At 33.9% G+C, this 22,220-nt stretch overlaps 1 protein-coding gene across 2 annotated transcripts in view; it reads left to right on the top strand.

Moving 5' to 3' along the window:
• Positions 1–22,220, top strand: part of GLRA3 (glycine receptor alpha 3) — a 172,949-nt gene that overhangs the window by 53,932 nt on the left and 96,797 nt on the right. For both annotated transcript variants that reach the window (XM_033215724.1, XM_033215725.1), the window contains exon 3: positions 1,938–2,005. In XM_033215724.1, the coding sequence (XP_033071615.1) occupies positions 1,938–2,005 (68 nt within the window). The remainder of the gene's footprint in view (positions 1–1,937; positions 2,006–22,220) is intronic.

Below are 22,220 nucleotides of genomic sequence, written 5' to 3'. Positions count from 1 at the left end.
TCTGTATGTGGTGTTCCCTGACTAACTTAGGTAGAGTCTAACTCAGATAGAGCTATTTTAGCCCCTAGCCAAAATATTTTTATGTTTCTATTTATGTAGGTGTCTGCCTAATAACAAAGTTTGTGGCCAGATAATGAAATGTTTTGAATGTCATGTAAACAAGACAGTGGGAAAAGAATGATTTTTAGAATCAGAGCAATGGTTCACATTCTAAATATGAGCATCTTATGTAGGCTCACTGTGCTTTAATTCCCTAAAGCATAAATGATGGAATATTACCTTCTCTCAGAGTTACTATGGGTTAAATATCTATGAATCAGCTAATGTTGTAAGCAGGAAACTTACAACAATTTACCGATTTCTGCTCCTCCTTCTCTGCTAGATGATAATCTCTTTGTGTCTTCTTTAGTTTTGTGTGCAAAGGTTTTGGGTATTTAGTAAAGGAATGAATAAATGGGACTTATAAAAATGAAAATCCTTGGATTTATGATGAATACTAAATCTGGCATTAATAAGAAATTCCCAGAATGGAGGAGTGAGAAACTCAGTAAGTTCACTTCTCCGAAAAAGCAACAAAAACACTGCCAAAATTATCAAGATTAGCCGTTAGAACTCTTAAAATTGATTGAAAGCTTACAACAACCTTAAGAGTGTTCATTCAAGAAAAACTGATGAATTTCTGTAAGAACAGAAGGCATATTAATTTGGCCTACCTTCCCAGTTCCACAGCAGCCTTGCAATCCAGTCGCCTCTAAACAGTAGAAGTTGTAAAACCACCAGAAGCTGGCTAACCAGGTTTGGAGTTCCTCAGAAGGTCCATCCCCAGAGCTTTGTCACTATTCTTCCTGTCTGGTAGCTCCCGAGAAAAGCCTCACTCAAAGGGCTTTCCAGTATTTGACTTGACTGAGAACTCGCTTGGTGGGAAAAATTTCTATCTCTAGGGCATTTGTGGAAAATAATCAGAAGATTGTTTAACATTGTATCTGCCTAAGGCTGTGACACTAGTTGGGGCAAGTAAGAGCCTAAACAAAAATTATAAAGGACCTGGAAAATTCGATGTTTTTAGGCAGTTCTGAAAAGCTCTAACATATCTTTGCAATCTGGAGTTTACATATGCATACAGGGCTTTGTGCATGCCCAGGGAAGTGCTCAAAGAGTCCCAGTATCTCACCTCTGGTGGACCTCAGGTCCTGTGCAAGCAGGAAGTGAAGGGTAAGGTAGAGTTGTAAATAACTGAGCACTGAATACATGTCCCCAAACCCATGGAAGACCCTTGGCAAGAGTGGAAGATTTACTGGCTCAAGGCTTTAAAGGAATCTCTAACCAAATATTAGTTTACCACTAAACTCACTAAACAGAGATTTCAGCGGCTGTGTACTCTAGGGAAATGAAAACTTTACCATATTGGTCCAGGTAAGTCACTAAAGAAGAAACAACAACTGCAAGAAAAACCAGCAACCACAAACTGTGGGTTGGAGATGGGAAGACCCGGTTTCCAGAGTTGCCACATTATGTTATCGATTCAATTTTCAACAAAAAAATATGAGACATGCAAAGAAATAGAAAAGCATAGCCCATGCAGCAGGGAAAAGATCGATAGAAACTATCTCTGAAGGAGCTTAGATATTGGACTTACTGCATCAGGCATTTACAGAACCATTAGAGACATCTAGATTTTAAAAACTAAGACCAAGAGAGGTAAAAAAATGATCAGCATCAGTGTTCCTTGTGAACCTTGTGATTCTCAATACATATTGTTGTGTGGAATTATTGCTTCAATTGTGAGCATCTCTTGTGTGTGTGTGTGTGTGTATGTATATATATATTAGTGTGTGTATATACACACACACACATACAAATAATGGAATGCAAGGAATTATTTGAAAATGTTTTAGGTAAGTCTCTAAACAGCCCTTATGTTTTAATCTCTTTTACAGGCCCTCCAGTTAATGTCACATGCAACATATTCATCAACAGCTTTGGCTCTATCGCAGAGACGACCATGGTAGGCATTTTACTTTGCAACAAGTTTCACACTAGAGTAATCTATAATTACATTAATGGCAACATTTTATGTAATTTAAAACCCAAATTAGTATAACAAGATTTTAAAAGATAAAATAATAGTATAATTAAATTACAGTCACCTGCAGGTAATAACATTTCAGTTAGAGATGGTATATTAGAGTATATAAATATAAGCAAAAACAACATTGATTTTCTCAATTCGACAGTCTAACATTAAACTTCAAATTAAAGCTAAAATGTCACCATAGCAATTATTTTTTTCCAGTAATCTTTAATATCCAGACGTAAACAGAGTAGTAAATACTTACATGGTTACTCTGTACCCCACTTACACATTTTTTAAAGTTATTTTAAATATTCAATTTGATTACTTTTTCAAATGAATACAGTATTTGCCAAAACTTTATACTTAGAAATTTTATCAACTGTATTTGAAGGCATTTTATATAATCAAGTTATTAAAGCAAGAAAAACAGAAAAATCGTCATTACAGACCAAATTTCTTGTCTTAAATTTTAAAGCTTTTTCTAAAGAGCACATGGTATCTCGACTTTGCCCTTTATCTTTTATTGGGCAATTTAACTGTAATAAAATGCAGAAATAGACACATGAACCACTGAACATCTATAAAATTGTCTAGCAGCCAATTTACTTTTTCTGAAACTGTGTAGATGATGATTCTTAAATTAGCTAGAATTATCTTTTTAAATTTAGTAAGTATAGCTTGCAATACTTCTCAAAGTTAGTATTAACTAAAATATGATATAAAACACTTAGGGATTTATTAGTTTAAAAAATATATTAGATAATTACATTCACTTTGCTTAGAACAGTAAACAGTAAATTTTCTAAGGAAAAACAATCTAATATGCAAATTATTACATATATGATGGTGTAAGTGTGTGTAGAGGTATGTGTGAGTGTGTGTTGGAATCCATCTCAACAGGAAGAGGCTTTATACAGGCATCATTTTTTTTTTAAAGCTGTTTCCCTCATGTATGCAATGTAAGTCTTTTACCAGCATCTCTGTGGTTCTATTCAAAGTTAATATAGCTTAACTACAATAAAGCATTTGTGGAGAAGAACCGAACTTAAATTTGGAGGCATTATATAGAATTATCTTCAATACGATACAATCTAAGTTACATGAATGTGTGTATATGAGTGTAAAGGCAGAGAAGATGCATGTAATTTGGTTAGAAACAGTGCGGTTCTAGTGCAATTTCTTCTCTCAGTGGCTATAATCCTGTTTTAGATTTTGATATATTCTAGATTCGTGTGGAAAATTTGGCCCTCATTTATATCCAACATTTGTACATATTCAGTCCATATAATCCACAGATGAAGGAATCCCTATTGGTTTTATTCTATTTAGGCTTCTCAAATTGTATTTCTAGACCTGATGATTTTCTCATTTTGTTTCTATACATGTATAATCCTAAAAACCTGGAAATATACTTCTCTATATTTTTCTTTTCCATGATTGCTTCCATGAAATACTTCCCACAGCAATAGTTGGAAAGATTTAAAGTTTTACCCATCTTTACGGGGTAGGGAGGGAATAGATTTGGAAAAAAACAGAGGGCATAGGCATATTTCCTTCCCATTAAGACTTAAAGATTGCCAGTTTTCTGAAAGTGCCTTTTTTATGACATAATTCATCAGTCTACCACTAGAACGGTTATAACACAATCTATAAGATGCCTACACCAGTTAAATTTCTTACCTTAATAATTTTAGCCAGACTTTATAGAATAACATTCTACAAAAAGCTTGCAGAATATTGCAAACACACTCTCACGATAACAGTTTTATTTACCTCCTTCAGCGTGCAAGTCATTTTTCTCACCTATGTACTCCATCATTATGTATTCCTTCTGAAATCACTTTAAGCATCTATCACTCACCTCTTCACAGTCTTAAGCAGTGTCAAAGAACATTGTTCAAATATCCCAGAAGTTAAGTATTACAAACCTAATCATGTCCACCTTGGTATTTTTCTTTTTATTCTTCCAAATTTCTAAACATATATTATTTCCATTAAAATGATCAGATTCAATATTTATTACTTTTTAATGGTATCATCTAGAATAGCTGTGATTTCGATGTTCATCTATATAGGCACAAAGAAAATTAGAACTTGTTTGTATATTTCTATCATAAGAATCATAAAATGTTTTGCTCCCACTTGATTAAGTTGTTGTATTTTATTCACAGGGTCCACTATCACGACTCTACAACAAAACTTTATCTCATTATTCTATTGGTGTCTTTTTTTAATTCAGTACAAATGCTAATATATGTGTTAATGTATTTTTTAAACTTATTCACACTTCTTACACTGAATATAGTTTACTTCTGCTCTTTTTTTTTTTTTTTTTTGAGACAGAGTCTCACTCTGTCGCACAGGCTGACTTCTATTCTTATAATACAAATAATTGAATTCAACTAAAGCAGTCAATTAAAATTGAGAGGATGGAATCTCAAATTATCTGTAAGCATTAATGAATATATTTATGTCTGAGAATTCATATTTAAAATAAAACTACATAATTATCCTCATCCATATGTGTCTGCTTAACAAGACTAAGCCTTCAATGTCTTTACTGGCTAAATATATTGAGCTCCCTCTGCTGGTCTAGTCTATAACTGGTATGTCTCACTTTTAAATACAGCTCTCCCATTTCAGGTTGTTGTTTAATTCTTGGGAAAATTTTTCTAGTAGATATTCTACTTTTTAGGTCACTTTTTGTTAACTAAGTTAATTCAAACAATGTATTTTTCATGCTTTTCTTGCACAAATTAAAAAAAAAATGCATGTGCAGTTTTTTCACAATATAAACTCAAATTTCTTTTTAGCTGTTAAATTCCTTAGCCAATATTGTTAATCTGATTAATTTCACATAGTGCCAACCATTCTTACCTGAGTACAGTTTCACTATTTTACACAGTCACCACAAATTTTTTTTATAAATATTATGAAAATTTTAACTTCTCTATTCCTCTCATATTTGAGTCATATAATGAGATTCTTTAAGGACTTGTTCAGCCTCAATTATTTTAAGTTCACATTCTTCTTAAACAGATAATGACTTAACAAGTAATGGAAACTCCAGTTCTCAAAAATATTAAATTAAAAACAAAACTAGTTTTTCATCATTGCTATTTGGGAACATCGGCTTGGTGAGAGAGGCACATTTGTCCTGCCTTTTAAACTATGGTGACAAAAGGAGCGCATGACTATTTCAATGAGGGGAAGCTTAAGATCTCCACATTAAGTGGCTCTCATACGAAGTGTGCTCCTGCAAACCTATGTTGAGCTGTGGATAAGGCTTATGTGCCAGGATGAAAGCATTTGTTAAGTTGGGCTTAACAATGCAAAGAAATGCAAATGCAAGGAAAACCCTTAAGCAAAGGTTTTCTTTGGAAATATACACAAAAACCAAATTGTAATTTGGAGCATACACACAGACCTAGCCAGTCTTCAGGGTGTCCACAGAACAAAAGAAAAGATTGGGGTTTTATTGGTTAAGAGAAACGTTTTGTAAAATGTTTTGAAAGAAAGTTAATTGGCCTGGAGAAGTATTTTCAGCTCTGGCAAGCTGTAATTGTTGAGTGATGGTGGTAGGTAAAACTAATCTTGGTGGAAGGTAAAACTAATCTTAGAGGCATGGAAGGTAGTTTCAGCAATTACTAGGTAAAATGGATTTTAAGATTATAGCAAGTTATTTCTGCAGCTGGGCTTGCCAGACAGTTCCTGGAGCAGGAGCTTTGTGAACTGAGTGCTTTTTCCCCATGGTCCTTAACTCCCATCTAGTTGGGTATGACTGTACAAATCCGAAGTCATATCATCAATTTTCACAATTCAGGCAATGGAATATTATATAGAAACAACATTGATATTTCTCATAAACATAATTATGAGTTAAAGAAAATAGACACAATAGAACATGTGTTAGAATATGAGCTAAAGAAAACAGACACAATAGAATATGTGTTTACTTTCATTTATACGAAGTTCAATAACATGAAATAATCAGTTCTGTTGATAAAAGACTTCTGAATTCTAAAAGATTATCTTTGGTTGGGGGTGGGAGTTGGCTGGTAACTGATGGTGAGGAGGTACTATGGAGCCTTCTGGGTACCAAAATTGTTCTATATTTTGATCTGGGTAGTACTAACAGAGGCCTATACATATGTCAGAATTATTGAATGGACGCTGCAGACTTGTGTATGTTATGAACGGCTATTGTATCTTAATTCAAAAGATTATTTAAAAGTAAACAAAAACCTTCACAAATTTAAAATTTAACACACCAAATGTGTCATGCAGAGCGTATCTATTCAGTGATCACAGGTGAGAACGTTAGAAGTTAAACAAAAAGCTTTAAATGAAAGCTTTTATTCTTCACCAGAAACAGTCTGCAGGACTATGAATGTCTAGAGCATGAATATGTGATTTCTCTAACCCTGTGCCTTCCAGTACTTAAAATGCCTAGTTATAAGGACCAAAAATGAATAATCTTGAAGAAAAAAATCACTGAGATGATAAGCAACTTCCATGGTGTAGGTAAAAGGGAATTCCATTTGATATGGTCTGGGGATTGGGACTGGCTATAGGTAGCTCAAATGTTCTCAGCTAACTGTCAAACTTTAAGAAAAACTCCAAAATAGAAACATGTATATATATACATACACACTGAGAAGCGTAACTATGACAGAAGCAAGTAAGAAATGCCCATAATAGAGGCACCTTATGGGACTGGCTAAACCCATGATGACATTAAAAGTCCATTACTTATTTAAAATTTGAAAAAGAGAGAAAACAATCACCCATAATGCCCCCACACAAACCCAGCAGTGTTAGTAGTTAGCTGCATTTATATTTACTTCTAAATGTTTTGACTACACATATTTTTACATGGTTTATGCATTCATTCATTCAATGAATCTTTTTGTGAGAGCATATAATGAACCAAACATTTTGCTATGCACAAAGGATGATATAATCATTTTATTCTGACAAATCTCTTTTTTTACTTATTAGTGAATCGTAAACTTTTTTCCATTATAAAGATAAAATAATGAGACTCCTTTTCCTAGCTTTTTGTTCAATACATATGCAAAAAAGTGCACAAATTATAGGAGTGAAGTACAATGAATTAATACAAAGTGCACACATTCATGTAACCACACTCAAGTCAAAAGTAGCATCCCAGAGCCTGCTTATATCCCTTTTAAATCCTACCCCTCACAGTCTCCAAAGAAGTTTGGGCGTGTAGATATAATAGTATAGTATTTTTAAATGAACATATTGGTTTTATCTGCCTACCTTCAAAAAACAGATGACTTCCATCTTGTTACACATATGTTAGAAAAAGAATTGCACTGCTATGTGATTTAAATCAATATTTATACATTGAACCATTACTTTTCACCAGTGCCCATAAAATAAACCATTTTTATAAACTGAGAACAAAAAAGATGAGACATTTTGGGTTAATAGTTTTTCAGGTGTCGGTGTACATAGATGCATGGCATGTTGGAAGGGAGGATCTGAGGGTCCAGTGTGATCTCACAGAATTGTCCAAACGTACAGTTTTTCAATTTTCCATAATGGTTGTAAAGTTGGATTTAATTGCTGCTTATCATGTACTTCCTTGATAAACAGTGAGGTTAAGCATTTTAATAAATGATTCAGATATTCTTTATGCAAAATGCCTCTTAATATATTTTCTCCATTTAAGGTTGCTTGTTTATATTATACACACACACATGCAATATTCTGAAGATGAATACTTTGTCAGCTGTATGCGTTTTAAACATTTATTCTACTCTTCAAGGCATTCTTTTTGATGTGTAAATACTTTTAATTCACAAAATGTAACCTTGTTTTACTTGAAAGTCTATGCTTCTTTGCCACAAGAATTTCTTCTCACCCAAGTGCATAAAGATATTTTCTTATACTCTCTGATAAAAGAGTTTTGCTTTCTTGTTTAGGTTTTAGTCCCCTTGGCATTTTGTACAATTGTATATGTATACGTATATGTAATATGTAACGTAGGCATTTATTTTTATTTCATAATTGAATAATTACTTCCAATAATTTGTAATTAAATTTAATAAGTCCGTTTCAAGTTCTATGCTAATGATCTATTTGTCTATGCCTGCACCGATATCACGTTGTCTTGTTTAATATAGTTTATATTAGACTTGATATTTAGTAGGACAACTTACCAAACACACAGTTTAAAAATTCTGTTTAAAGTATTAATTAGTGTTCTTGGGAGATTGGCTTTTCATAAAGTTTAGAATTATCTTGTCAAATTCCACAAAATAAACTTGAGCTTAATATAAAGATGAGCATTGGGGAAATTGTCATTTCAAAATATTGGGTCTTCCTATCCATGAATACAATGCATCACACTCTTTATTTAAATATTATTAATATTAATATCGTTTAACAAATGCATATGCCTCATAAATTTCTTGAATGTCTTTTAGATTTATTTATACTTCATTATTAAAATAGACTTTTAAAATTATAATCTTTCACTTATTTTTAAACACTTCATTGTCGATACATAAGAACACGATCATTTTTTACATTGCCCAAAATACTCTCATTTTAGGCCTTATGTTTTATAATTTCTTCATATAATTGTACCATCTAGGAATAGTAACATGTTAATTTCTTCCTGTCAGTACTTACACAATCTGCAACTTTTTCTTGTCTCAATGTTTTAACAAAAGCAATGTTAAATGAAATTGATTTGTTCCTGGCTTTAAAGAGAATATTTCTAATGTTTCCAAAATAAATATGGTGTTTACTTGAGTTTTGTATAAATATCTTTTATCAAAATTCAAAGTTCTCTCTACCATACTTTCTGAAGAATATGAAAAGCATTAAATACAAAACAAACATAAAATAGGTATTAAGTGCTCTAATCCATGAACATAGTATATCAATTTGTCTTCTCCAGTTACTCAGAACTATGTTTTTCAGGGATTGTCATATCTCTTAGTTTATTCCTAAGTATTGATGCATGCTTGTAAATGTTATATTTTTAAAATAATCCTTTTATTTTAGAATAGTTCAGGTCTACAAGAAATTTGCAAAGGCAGTACAGAGAATTTTCCTAGATCCCATGCCCAGTTTCCTCTATTATTACCATGTTACATTAGTTAGTATGATATATTTGTCAACATTTGTGAACAAATATTGATACATTATTATTAACTAAGGTCTGTGCTTTTTGGATTTCTTTAGTTTTTTACTAACATTATTTTTCTGTCCCATTATCCTATCCGGGATACTACATTATATTTAGTTGCCATGTTTCCATAGGATTCTCTAGATTGTGAAAATTTTTTACATAATTTTTTATAACCTCAACTGGTATTGGTCAGGTATTTTGTAGAATGTCTCTCAATTGGGTTCATACATATTTTTCTTTTGAGTAGATTGAATTATGAGATTTTTGGAAGGAAGACCACAGAAGTAAAGTGCCACTCTCATTACTTTTTATCAAGAGCATGTACTATCAATATGACTTATTATTTAATATGTTAAGCTTGATTATAGGCCTGAGGTGGTATCTGTCTGATTTTTCAACTGTAAAGTAACTCCTTTTTTTTTTTTTTTTTTTTTTTTTTTTTTTTTGAGATGGAGTCTCGCTCTGTTGCCCGGGCTGGAGTGCAGTGGCCGGATCTCAGCTCACTGCAAGCTCCGCCTCCCGGGTTCACGCCATCTCCTGCCTCAGCCTCCCGAGTAGCTGGGACTACAGGCACCCGCCACCTCGCCCGGCTAGTTTTTTGTATTTTTTAGTAGAGACGGGGTTTCACTGTGTTAGCCAGGATGGTCTCGATCTCCTGACCTTGTGAAACTCCTTTTTTTAACCTTCACTGTGCTATTCTTGTCATAGTCTGTTTTGCATTGCTATAAAGGAATACCTGAGGCTGGGTAATTTACAAAGAAAAAAGGCTTTTTGGTCCATCGTTCTGTAGGCTGTTCAAGAAGCATGTCACCAGCATCTACTTCCACTCATGGCAGAAGTAGGAGGGGAACGGGAGCCAGCATTAGGAGATTACAGGATAAGAGTGCAGGAAAGAGAGAGAGGGAAAGGTGCCAGACTCTTTTTAACAAGCAGTTCTTGAGGGAACTTATATAGTGACAACTCACTGGTTACCATGGGGACAGCACAAAGCCATTCATGAGGGATCCACTCCCATGACCCAAACATCTCCCACCAGGCCCCACCTGCAACAATTGGGATCAAATTTCAACACGAGATTTGGAAGGGGCAAATATCCAAACTGTATCAGCACTCTTTGAAAATAAGTCAGTGTATGTAGCCCAACTTAAGGGGATAAAGAGATTATGTTCCACCTCCTTGAGGGAACAATTTCTGCATATTATTTGAGATTCTTTGGTAGAGATTTATTCCTTCCCCTTTATTTATTTATACAATAATTTATTCACATCAATATAGACTCTTGCACATTTATTTTATGTTTTGAGTTAAAATTCTAAGCTATGTTATTTAATTTGTTGCTCAAATTGTTCCAGTTTGGCCACTGGGAGTTTATTCCCTTAGCCTCTGTGTCTCTGACACATTCCTACCACTTTAGTGTTTGAGCACTTCCGTGTGTTCTGTAAATATAAGACGTTACATACTCATCTTGTGTTTTTCCTGCTCCAGACATAGATCAGTCATTTCTCCAAGAATTCTTTTTCTTTCTTTTTTTTTTTTTAATTGGAGAATGGTACTAGAAACCCAGGTCTGATCACCGGATGTCTTCATTGCTACAGAGGTTTCATTGCATCTAGACTTCCCAGCAGACAGAGCTTGGAAGTGTGTGTGTGTGTGTGTGTGTGTGTAAATGTTGTATTTTAAATTTTATTTACCAATAGTTTCTAATTAATATATGGGCAAACAATAAATGTTGCAATATTGACATATTCTCAACTTGATAACTTAATAGTTCTAGTAATTATTCATTTTTTTGTATTTTCTATGAATATGATAATGCAAACTGTTAAGACAGTTGTACTTTTTCCTTCCCAATCTCTCTTACCTTATTGCACCGGTTCAGAACTCCTATACAATGCCAAATAACAATGGAGAATGGCTACCTTTTTCTTTTTGGTTTTTGATATCAGTTGAAAAGCATGCAGCATTTCACAATTAAGAATAACACTAACTGTAGGTTTCTCATAAATCCTCCTTATTAAATTGAGAGAGTTTACTTCCACTATTTTTTGCTGAGATGTTTTATTATGAAAAGGAATTCAATTTTATTCAATGCTGTCTCAACATTCATTGAAATGATTATATGTTTTCCTCATTCACTCTGTTAATATTATTGATTATATTGATTTATTTCCAAGTAGTAACTCCTTCTTGCATTCCTTGTATAAACCTCATTTGACCATAATTTATTACTCTTTTTATATACTGCTAGATTTAAATTTCTAATATTTGGTTTAGGATATTTGCTACTGTGTTAACTTTGGATGTTGAACTATTATTTTCTTACAATATCAAGAGTGGCGTGTGATATCAGTATTATGCTGGTTTCCTAAAACTAAGTTGAAAGTGTTCTTTTTTCCTCTACTCCTTAAAATAGTTCATGTATAATTGATGAACTGTTATTTCTTCCATGAGTATTTATTAAAATTCACCAGTAATGCCATCCAAGCCAGTCATTTTATTTGTGTAAGGGTTTTAAGTTACAAGTTCCATTCCTGAGATATAAGACTATTCGGTTTTTCATCGCATCAGTTTTGTAATAGTTTTATTTTTCAATGAAATTTTCCATTCCTCATCAAATTATTTACACACCCTTGCCACATTTTATTTTGCAAGATGAGAAGTCTTTGTAATGTTTCCATTTTTATTATTCTTCCTGGTAATTTGGTTTTAACTTGTTTTTTAAATTAGTTTATATATGGGTGTATTTTTATTTGTTCTGCTAGATATTTTTGCTGTTTTCTGAATTTATAATTAATGTTTATCTTCTGTGAATAATAATAGTTCATTTTTGTCCCTTCATTTGTTCTTTCGGCAGAACCTACTACACTGTATATTCTGATTGTTTTCTCCATACCTTAATCTCTGTCAGAGCTTCTATAGTATCTCTTTATATTTCTGTGTTTCTATCTATTTCTATATTTAAGAGTTGCCATTGGTAAATAAATTATTGGAAATTAATAAACATCCCAAATATCTTATAATTCATATCAATCCATTTTAGATTCCTTCGCTGCAAATAATTTAATGACTTACATAAAGGCAATTTATTCACAATCTATGATGATATTTCCCTGTGCTTTTGGTTTTGTTAGAATTGTCTTTTCTCCTTGTGCTAATATATCATACTTCAATGACATACTATTATGTCATCCAATTTACTTTTAAGTATCCTTTTTCCTTTTTTAATATTTTGTTTAAAGTCATGAATATTTATTTAATATTTTGTAATACAGTGTCCATAGGGCAATAGTTCTCTCTGATATGCTCCTCGTTGTATCATTAACAGCTAGCAACATGCTCAGCACAAAGTAATTCTTAAGTTTATATTGTCGAATATATGTAAGCATGCATTTATGCTGGCCAAAAAAGACTAATTTTTTCCAAAAAGAGAACTTCATTATTGTGTTCTTGACACAAGCAGATAAACTGCCATTTTTACTGCTTTGCAATATGATCTGTTTCTGCATTCTGAGTCCTGATCATTGTCATAAATCAATGCTACAGTCTCTAAAATATGAGTTAAGCAGCTAATTGTACAATCAAGTTAATGCTGGATAATATAGCCTAAATGAACTTGGCTTTTTTATTCAAATCTTTTCATGTAATTCTATAATCTTTCCTCTAAAAGCATTTGCTCTTTCATGCATGTATAGCAAGACAATTTTGTGAAAAATGCTGAAATTATTATGGAGATGTCTCTGTGATAAGAACTTAGAGTTCCTGTTTATATAGTGCTTATAGTGATCCAAGAATAATTTCAAAAATCAAAATCAAAAATATTAGGGTGCAACTATTTCAGAAATAGACCAGGTTTTACAGTAATTTTTATCACAATTGAAATAAAATGTGTGTAATTTGAAGGAAAGTCCTTTTTTTTTTCTGTTCTTTTGTAAATGTTTCCTAAAATGTGCCATTGGTCCTTTGTATCTAATGCCAATGAGTTAAATTATTATAAAGGTACATTTATTCACATTTGTAAGTACCATAATAGCATTCAGTGACTATTCCTATGTCATTCATATTTACAAATTCAACAATATTCATGTAGGATATTATTAGATTGATGGTATTTCAGTTCTTTTGGAACAGTCTGAAAGTATCCTGCTATCTTTTTAATGTTAAAATTATACTTGTTTACATCTTATCCTCCTCCTCTTTTTTTTCTTACTTTGAGTAGTAGGTAAAGCCAAACCAAGTATAGAAATGGCATGGATCTGGAAGATTTTTAATTCCATGCATGAGTAACCAGTGATTGGCAGCATGAATGTGCTCTGATCTATCACGTATAAGCATCAATCAGAAATGGGCTTATTTATGGGGATGCTTGCAAAAGATAAGTATACATGAAAGTTATACACTTTGGTGACCCCATCAGACATATGAATAAATCTCTGCTTAATGAATTCGTCCAAGAGATCATCCTTATAATCATTGTGCTCAAAAAGGGGCTGTCTACAGATCCTGTTCACAAAAGTAAAATTCTCATACAGAATATCATAGAGAATACAATTGTTTATTGTGCTAGAATGTTGTTAAAACAATGTTAAAAGGCACATTTCCAATTCTATGGCGGGAAATGCCAAGGAGAAACTGGTGCTAATGACAACAGAAAAAAAAAAATCTGTATCCTGAGAGTCATCAAGCACACACATCTATAACATATCTCCCTTATTAGACTGTATATCGTCGTAGAGTTTCCTTTTGATAAGTAAATTAAAAGGTTAATTGCATTTTTAAGGCATTTGAAATATTTGGGCTGGGAAAGAGAAATAAAGATTATAGAGTTAAATGTAATGGCAAAGATATGTCTCAAATGCAACTCTTCTCTTTTCTGTCTCCTCTTAATTTGCAGTGGAAAATGACCCTTACTTGGTCAAGGATCTCTGTAGAGGAAGGCATCATAGAGATCCATTAAACACTTTTCTTGGCCACTTCTCATAACATAGAACTGATCAGATTATCATGAACAGATCACAGCAATGCTATTCATCTTCATGATATTCATCATCACATTTTTCTAAGAGAATTTGATTTTCTGAAAGAATCCTCTCCAAAGTGTCATTTCAGCCTCCAAAGATAAAATGGGCAGCAAGATTGGGAATTGTGTTCTCTAAGATGACTGGCACTAGTCATAATGTGTTACTTAGTTATGAATTTAGCATGTCAATTAGTGTTAAGTTTTTGGCAACCAATTTAAATTGCAGATAGCTTTTCAGCTCCTAGGCTGAATCTCTGACAGATGTGTGAGTTAATATTAACACTGAAGCGCTCTGGACCAGACAAATGGCATATTTCTGTTGCTGCGATGAGACTTCGAGGTTACCCACAAAACAAGCCAACTAACTGCTTCAGAAGGATTCGAACATGTCAGACTGACAAGAATCTGGGGCTGTGCCACAAGTGTCCTGTCAAGTAGAACAGACACACTCAAGAGTTGAGCCTTCCTTGTTAATTAGGAAGTCAATCAGAAACTGCAAGATTCCTTTTCAACAATGACATATGTATATCAAAATGAATTTAGTTCTTAAAATTTGGTTTTAAAACAAAAGAGAAGTTATTCTCAATCTCATCAAGGAGGCTTGATAACTTAAGCTATTTGTTCTATGGAGAACACAAAGAAACATGGATTTACTGGCACAAATGTACTCTAATCTGCAGCATCTTTTCAAAAATTTTAATAGTTTCTAGGAATATTGCCAACACTCCAGAGGCTAGATAAAGCATAAGACAAATAATCTTGTCACAAGGTTATATTAAGAGGTATAATGAACAAAAATGAACTTATAACATATATTAACATTAAGTTTAATGTTAATTAAACTGAAATATTCACTGAATATATTCACTGATAAATCCTGGGCAACCTTCACCTGCAAAATCCATTCACTTTACTATGGACATTAATGAAGTATTAATTTCGTCCTAAGGTAAGCAACATTTGGGAGTGCTTCCTTCTCCATTAAGTCTTCTAGGGCTTCTGGGACTGTTTTCTATCCTCAAACTTTCGAAATAGTGAAGAATTACTCTTTACCTTTTCCTGTAAGGACTCGTACCCAGCCCTTGCTCTCTCTCCAGTGGAGTTGCCTCCACCCCTTAATGACACTGGACTGTGACAATGTTTCACTTCCAGTCTCTCAGGAAGCCTCCGGACTGTCACAAGACTTTCTACCAGAGGTAATAAGAGAACAGCCAGATGCCTCTCTGAGCTGCTGAGATGGAATTTAACCTCTTTCCCTGATGGAAGTCACTTTATTTGCTTTAGGTTGTTATTTCACTGTTTCTCCCTATGAGCATCATTTCTTACTTTGCATCAGCTTCTCTTGTGTTTTTCTGCTCACTCCATTTTTCAATGATCACTCACTGTGCTAATATGCCCTACATCGTATGCTTGTTATATACACATCCCAAGAAGCAGTTACTAAAAAAGCTAAAAATTCTGATTCTAAATATACTTTACTTCTTTTCATATTATAACTAGCTATAAAGATAATTGCTATTCCTCATCCATGCACTATAAGATTAAGATGATTAATCAAAATTTGACAGCAGACATAAAAAGAAATGACTATGCTTTGCATCCCTTTTCTGTTTAGTTTCTCCTAAAGCCATGTTTCTCAACCACTTTTTTTCATTATGCCTCCCTAAAGACACTTTGTAGACATCTTTCCCCTAGTTGCCCTCCCCCTGAAATTTCAGTACTTCAGATGAATTGTACATTTATTTATATACTCTGTATATATCTCTGACTTATACATTAAAAGAGTAAGCATTCTTTCACCCACCAAGAACCAATTTTTGCTCCCTCAGGAACCATAGTGTCCTCCTTGAAAATAATGTGTGCTCTAAAGTGTATATTTACAAGGGTACTAATGAGTAAACTTGCCCAAGAGTAATATTTCTGTACTCATTGCTCAGTGGGCTATGCAACAGCAATACTGTCATATAATGGTAAGAGCACTGGGTATTCTGAAGAGGAAGGGATTCATGATTATGCCCCTAGCTATTTGCAAAATTAGTAATACTTATAAACTGGAGATCAAACTATATCCTCTTTTATTTTTGTATGAATTTATTCTTTGATGTTATTTTTTAAACTTTGCATGTGTGCCTGCACACAAACATGTATACTAATTATAAATACATTTACACTTGTTTCACATTTACCTTCCACATCTGACACAAGGGCCATATTACTTTCTTTTTCTGCTGTGATTATATTTATCTTTTTGTTTCACTCATGAAATCATTGTTGCATCCTGTCTTTCATTATTTGATAAAATTGTTCTCAAAGTATTTACCATGGAGTTCATTCTTTATGTCTCCTTCGATGGCAACAAATTCTTTGTGAAATTTACACCATACTTATGATGTTTCTGTCATGCTTTAACCAGAAAAAGGTTCTATAAAGGTGTGACTTACTAAAAATTGTAGATAGATAGGTAGGTAACAGGAAGGTAGGTAGGTAGATAGATGATAGATGATAGATAGATAGATAGATAGATAGATAGATAGATAGATAGATAGGCAGGCTTCTCTTTTTTCTGGATTAGTTGGTATCAGGGTAAACTTTGTTTCGAAACTATGTCATAGATGGATCCCTATATAAAAGTTCTTCATGAGACACTCTTTTGTCTGAAAACTTCCCCTAAGAACTTGAAGATCATAAATTATCTATCAGCAAAGCTTCCAGCCTGGAAATGTCCTGGGCCCTTTATTTCCCAGTGTTATTTTGATTATTCAAAACAAGTAAGATCTTCCTTAATGAGCTACCCATTTATTTCAAGCCTATTAACCTCATGAGCAACCATCCACAGTCAAAGATCACTAAGATTTACATGTCATGAATACCACTCCAAAACTGCCCCATTTGTGATAACAGGGTCCATTTTGCTACTTGGATTAAGTACTGCTAAGTTTTTATCTGTCACCCTGGCAGTTGTCACTATTGAAATCTGGGAGTTCATTTCAGGAGCAATATTTTCAGTTTACAGAGGACAGCCATCACAGTGTAGTTTTTTTTTTTTAAGATGCTGGCCTTTCGTTACTAATATGATTTTAATCCCTTGGTACATGGGCCCTCTTAGGGTACATAGCTGGGAAAAGAGAATTAAATGAGGATACATATTAAATTCATTTCTATGTCTCTTATTTTCTATGTATTTGAATATCTCCTATATGACAGACTTAGAAATTTGTAATATATAAACATCATTCAGCATAGTCCCATGATAGGCCCAGCTTTCAGTCAGTCAAATAACCCATAGGAGCCATTCCTGGCTATCTGAGTTAATACACAGCATCTAGAATATCTGTAAACAAACCTATAGCAATCGGTTTAGCCAATTCTAAAATTTTGTTTCACAATCCATGGTCTAGCACTCTCAGAATCTATTTCACATATAACAATTTCTGCACAAAAAAATGGTAAAATGTAGCACTTCCTTAAGATCGAAGACTTCTCCTCCTTGGATTGACTGTAATTGGCTTTCTAGCTGCTTTCAGAGATCTACTCGATGAGGGCAGTGATGGAAGGTTGAGGTGGGATATAAGAAAAATAGGTATACCCCATCCTCATCATACATGAGAGGAGGAGCTGCTTCTGCTAACACAAGAGGCTTAGATTTTGTTAGAATTTTCTAAATCTTTCCAATTTTATTATTCTAATATTTAAACTTTTACTCTTTCCTCACCAAGGAGCTAACACTCATATATGTCACTCTGCAAGAGAGTGAATATAATGTACCTTTTAGTTTATAGTCCACAAATTAATCATGTGTGTTTAGTTTTCAGCCATACCATCCTCATCCATGAAGGTACAAAAGATAAGATACACGTTCTGAAGAGTCACGAAAAATCCCTGGTTCTCTGACCATGCCTTAATATATGAGAATTTAAATTTCTATGCCAGATTTTATTTTTTCTTTGAGCTCCTTAAAGCAATCAGAAGTAGGCAACCCGTTTTTCAGTCACTGACTCCCTCATGCTTGTGACGTGACATTATTCTTTGCTATGGCTTTGAATACATGGTTTGCAAAATCATGTACTTCATTTCAGGTGGCCATAGGTTAAAAAAAAAAAAATTAGATGATTTTGCCGCTGGTTTCTACGTACTTCCAGTATCCTGTCATTTAATGGATTCAGATATGCCTGGCCTTCAAACACAAACCGGGCAACTGAACAGTACAAAGTTCCTATTCCCACAACTTCTCTGGGGCAAAGATTGATCCAGTTGTGTTCAGTGATTGTAACAGAAACCATGCCAGCCACCTCACAGAAAGGAATTTATTTCTGGGAGTCAGATGTTTATAAAAGTACTGGAAAGCTCAAGGAGGAGGATTATACCACAGATTTGGCTTGTTAGCAAAGCTGCTACCCTTGCCCGAATCAGGAAGTGGGAAGGCTGCTACTGGAACAATTGGCTCCAGGAACACACTGCTGAAATCTACGAATCGAGAACAATCACAGTCACTGAGCCACAATTGTAATTATTACTAGGTAATTTACATTTGTTCTTTCAACAATCGTGAAACTAGAGACATGACAGGGAAACTCCATTAACACTACTGTGGAAAAACTCAATGATACTAAAATCCCATAACTCCAGTTGCAAGTAGAAACTCAGAATGAGGAGATCATGGTTTGTCTCAGTCTCCCACAAGTGCATGTAATTGACTAAACAGAAATCACATCAAGGTCCCCAGCTTTAATATCTTTCTATCTTTCTAATTTCTGCAATACTGGCTGACAGTTGACAAGACAGGCCAAATGGAGGGTGAGTGCTTGTCTTCCACACAAACCTACCCCTTACCTCCAAACCTGTCCTCTGATTCTCAACAGATGACCTTACTTTGTCTTCACAGAAAACATAGAGACCAGAACACAAGAAACCTTTAGCTACCTGCCACCAAACCTAAAATTTAACCTGGGTATAATGTTCCTGCTGATATATTGAGGCATATTTCCCTCCTTTTGCATAAGATTAGTTCCCAATTTTTTCTGGATCAAATCCTGAAGTCCTTTTTATTCCAGGACCACACTCAATGTATTTCAACTCTTCTTTATGTGTCCTCGCCCTTTGATGTTTTGATTTGCTAGCTACCCTCCTAAAATGAAAGCGTTCCATGGATTTGTTCATTTCTAGTTATTACCATATTTCTCTTTCTATTCATAGCCAAATTACTTTAAATGGTTTTACCTGATGCTATTCCTCAATTTCTTACTGAATACTCTTATTTAGGCCTGGTTTTTCACCAATTGCTCCGCTAAAATTATTATTTCCAAAGTATTCAATAACAACAATGAACCACTTAAGCTTTAACTTTCTTGACATCTTTGTAGAATCTGCCACTGTTGATTATGCTCTTGAAAACTGTCTTACTTTGGCTTTTCTGATTCAACCATCTCTTCGTTTTCTAACTCTCTGGCCACTCCTTCCCAAATCTATTTGCACTATTATCTTCTTTCTATTTCTTGAATGCTGGCCATTATTACTGTTCAATCAGAGGCACGGCCTTTGCTACACACATGCTTTCTGTGTACATTTATCCTCGCCCTTTGCTTTATGACCATGCACATGTAGAGTGGTAATTGTTCAATCAATAGCTATAGCCCAAGTGTCTCCAGGTAAAAGGCATGGGGAAGTACAAAACAAACCAAAATAACACTGAAACATAGTATTTGGAACAACATATGTATATGCTATAATGTTAAAGGCAATATTAACTGTACACTGACACAGTAGTCTAATCAGCAAGTTGGTTTTTCAAATATCTGAGCTGATTATCTTCCTCAATTGTACAAATTCCTGGAGCTCATCATATCCAAATCTGCTTCACCTGTTTGCTATCTCATTGAGTCAGCCAGAAAATTGAGGACCTATTTCTTCCTCTCTTAAGCCCAATACCTAATGAATTACAAAGGCACGACAAGTCTACCACCCAAATATTTCCCAAATATGTCACTTTTTCACCACTCTGCGGATCACCTCTTACTATTGTGACAGGAACTGTCACAGAATCTAACTCTGTTCCTCCCTTACTGCCCACCCAATCACTACCCTGGATCTTTCTAAAACTCAAATAAGATCTTGTCATTTTTCTGTTCTTTCATTGGCTCTCAAATAATTCCTGTTGGAGCAAAATTCAAATTCACATGGCTTACACTAGCCTATATAATCTGTCTCACCTTAAGTCATCAGACTGAATTCTCTCCCCACCCCATCTCTTAACCCACTGTGCATTTCAGACATGCCCTTTGAACTCTTACTTTTTAGAGTATGCAATATTTTATCTCACATTTGTTCCCTGCATTTGCTGTTCCTCCCACGACTACTCCTTCCACCATCACCTTTACCTCCTCAGTGTCTAATTCTTTGATATTTACCTCTTAGGTCACATGGCCACTCCTGAGTACAGCAAAGCAGAGATATAGAATTCCTCTTCAAGGAAAGAAGCACAAAGGCAGAAGCCAGAATAGTTGGTGACCAATAATATAATACATCATAAAATGATCCATAGTATATGTAGTTTGATTTTAATTATGTAAAAAAAAGAAAACAAATTCTGAGTGTAACACAGACAAGCCTATATTCTTTAATTGTAAGACTTCATTCTTCCTGTGAGTACATGTCAACCTAAGATTTGTCACTGTTTTTCCCTCTTTTGTTGATATATTAGGTTGTTGCAAAAATAATTGTGGTTTTCACCATTAAAAGTAATGACAATTACTTTTGCAACAAACGTAATGATTTACAAATTTATTGGGTACATGTGAGTATTTGTTTCATGCATAGAATGTGTAGTGTTCAAGTCAGCGTACCTGGGGCATACATCATTTTTACATTGGTTTATCATTTTTATGTATTGGTATCAGAAATATTGGTATCGGTAACTCAGGAATGCTATTGGTTACTGGTAACTGTCTTGGTAACTCTTCTGGTTACTGTGAAATATACATGATATTGTTGCTAAATATAGCCATTCTCGTCTGCCATTAAACACTAGAATTTATTTCTTCTATCTAACTGTATATTACTAACTTCTCTTAAACCCTCTCTTCCTACTACCTGCTCTCCCCAGTCTCTGCTATCTATCATTCTACTCTTTATGTCCATGAGTTTCTTTAGCTCCCACATATGAATGTGAAGGTGCACTATTTGTCTTTCCATATCTGATTTATTTCACTTAACATAATGACCTGCAGTTCTTTCCATGTTGCTGAGAATGAAATTATTTCATACTTTTTTTAGGCTGAACAGTATCTCATGGTGTATATATGCCACATTTTCTTTATTCATTCATCTGTTAATAGACACTTAGGTTGATTCTATATCTCTGCTATTGCGAATGGTGCTGTGATAAGCATGCAAGTGCAGGTATCCCCTTGATATACTGAATTCTTTTCCTTTGGATAGATACCCAGTAGTAAGATTGCTGGATTGTATGGTAGTTCAACTTTTAGTTTTTTGAGAAATCTCCATTCTGTTTCCCATAGTGGTTGTACTAATTTACATCCCTGCCAAGAGTGTATGAGTTCTCTTTTCTCTGCATCCTCACCAGCATCTGTTATTTTTTCTTCTTAATAATAGGCATTCTAACTGGCATAAGATATTATCTCACTGTGGTTTGCATTTGAATTTCCTTAATGATTAGTGGTGTTGAATACTTTTTTAAGATATGTGTTGGTCACTTCTGTGTCTTCTTTTGAGAAATATATACTCATGTTTTTTGCCCATCTTTTAATGGGATTATTTGGCACTTTTTTTTTTAAACTATTGAGTTGGTCAAGTTCCTTATATGGTCTGAATATTAGTCCTCTGTCAGAAGAGCAACTTGCAAATATTTTTCTCCCATTCTGCAGGTTATCTCCTCATTTTGTTGATTGTTTATTTTGCTTTGCAGAGTCTTTCTAGTTTAATATGGTCTCATTTGTCTATTT

This window comes from Trachypithecus francoisi, unplaced genomic scaffold, assembly GCF_009764315.1.
Source record: "Trachypithecus francoisi isolate TF-2019V2 unplaced genomic scaffold, Tfra_2.0 Lachesis_group1, whole genome shotgun sequence".
NCBI lineage: Eukaryota > Metazoa > Chordata > Mammalia > Primates > Cercopithecidae > Trachypithecus > Trachypithecus francoisi.
The sequence above is the reverse complement of the archived record's forward strand: the minus strand, read 5'-3'. Positions and strand labels throughout refer to the sequence as shown.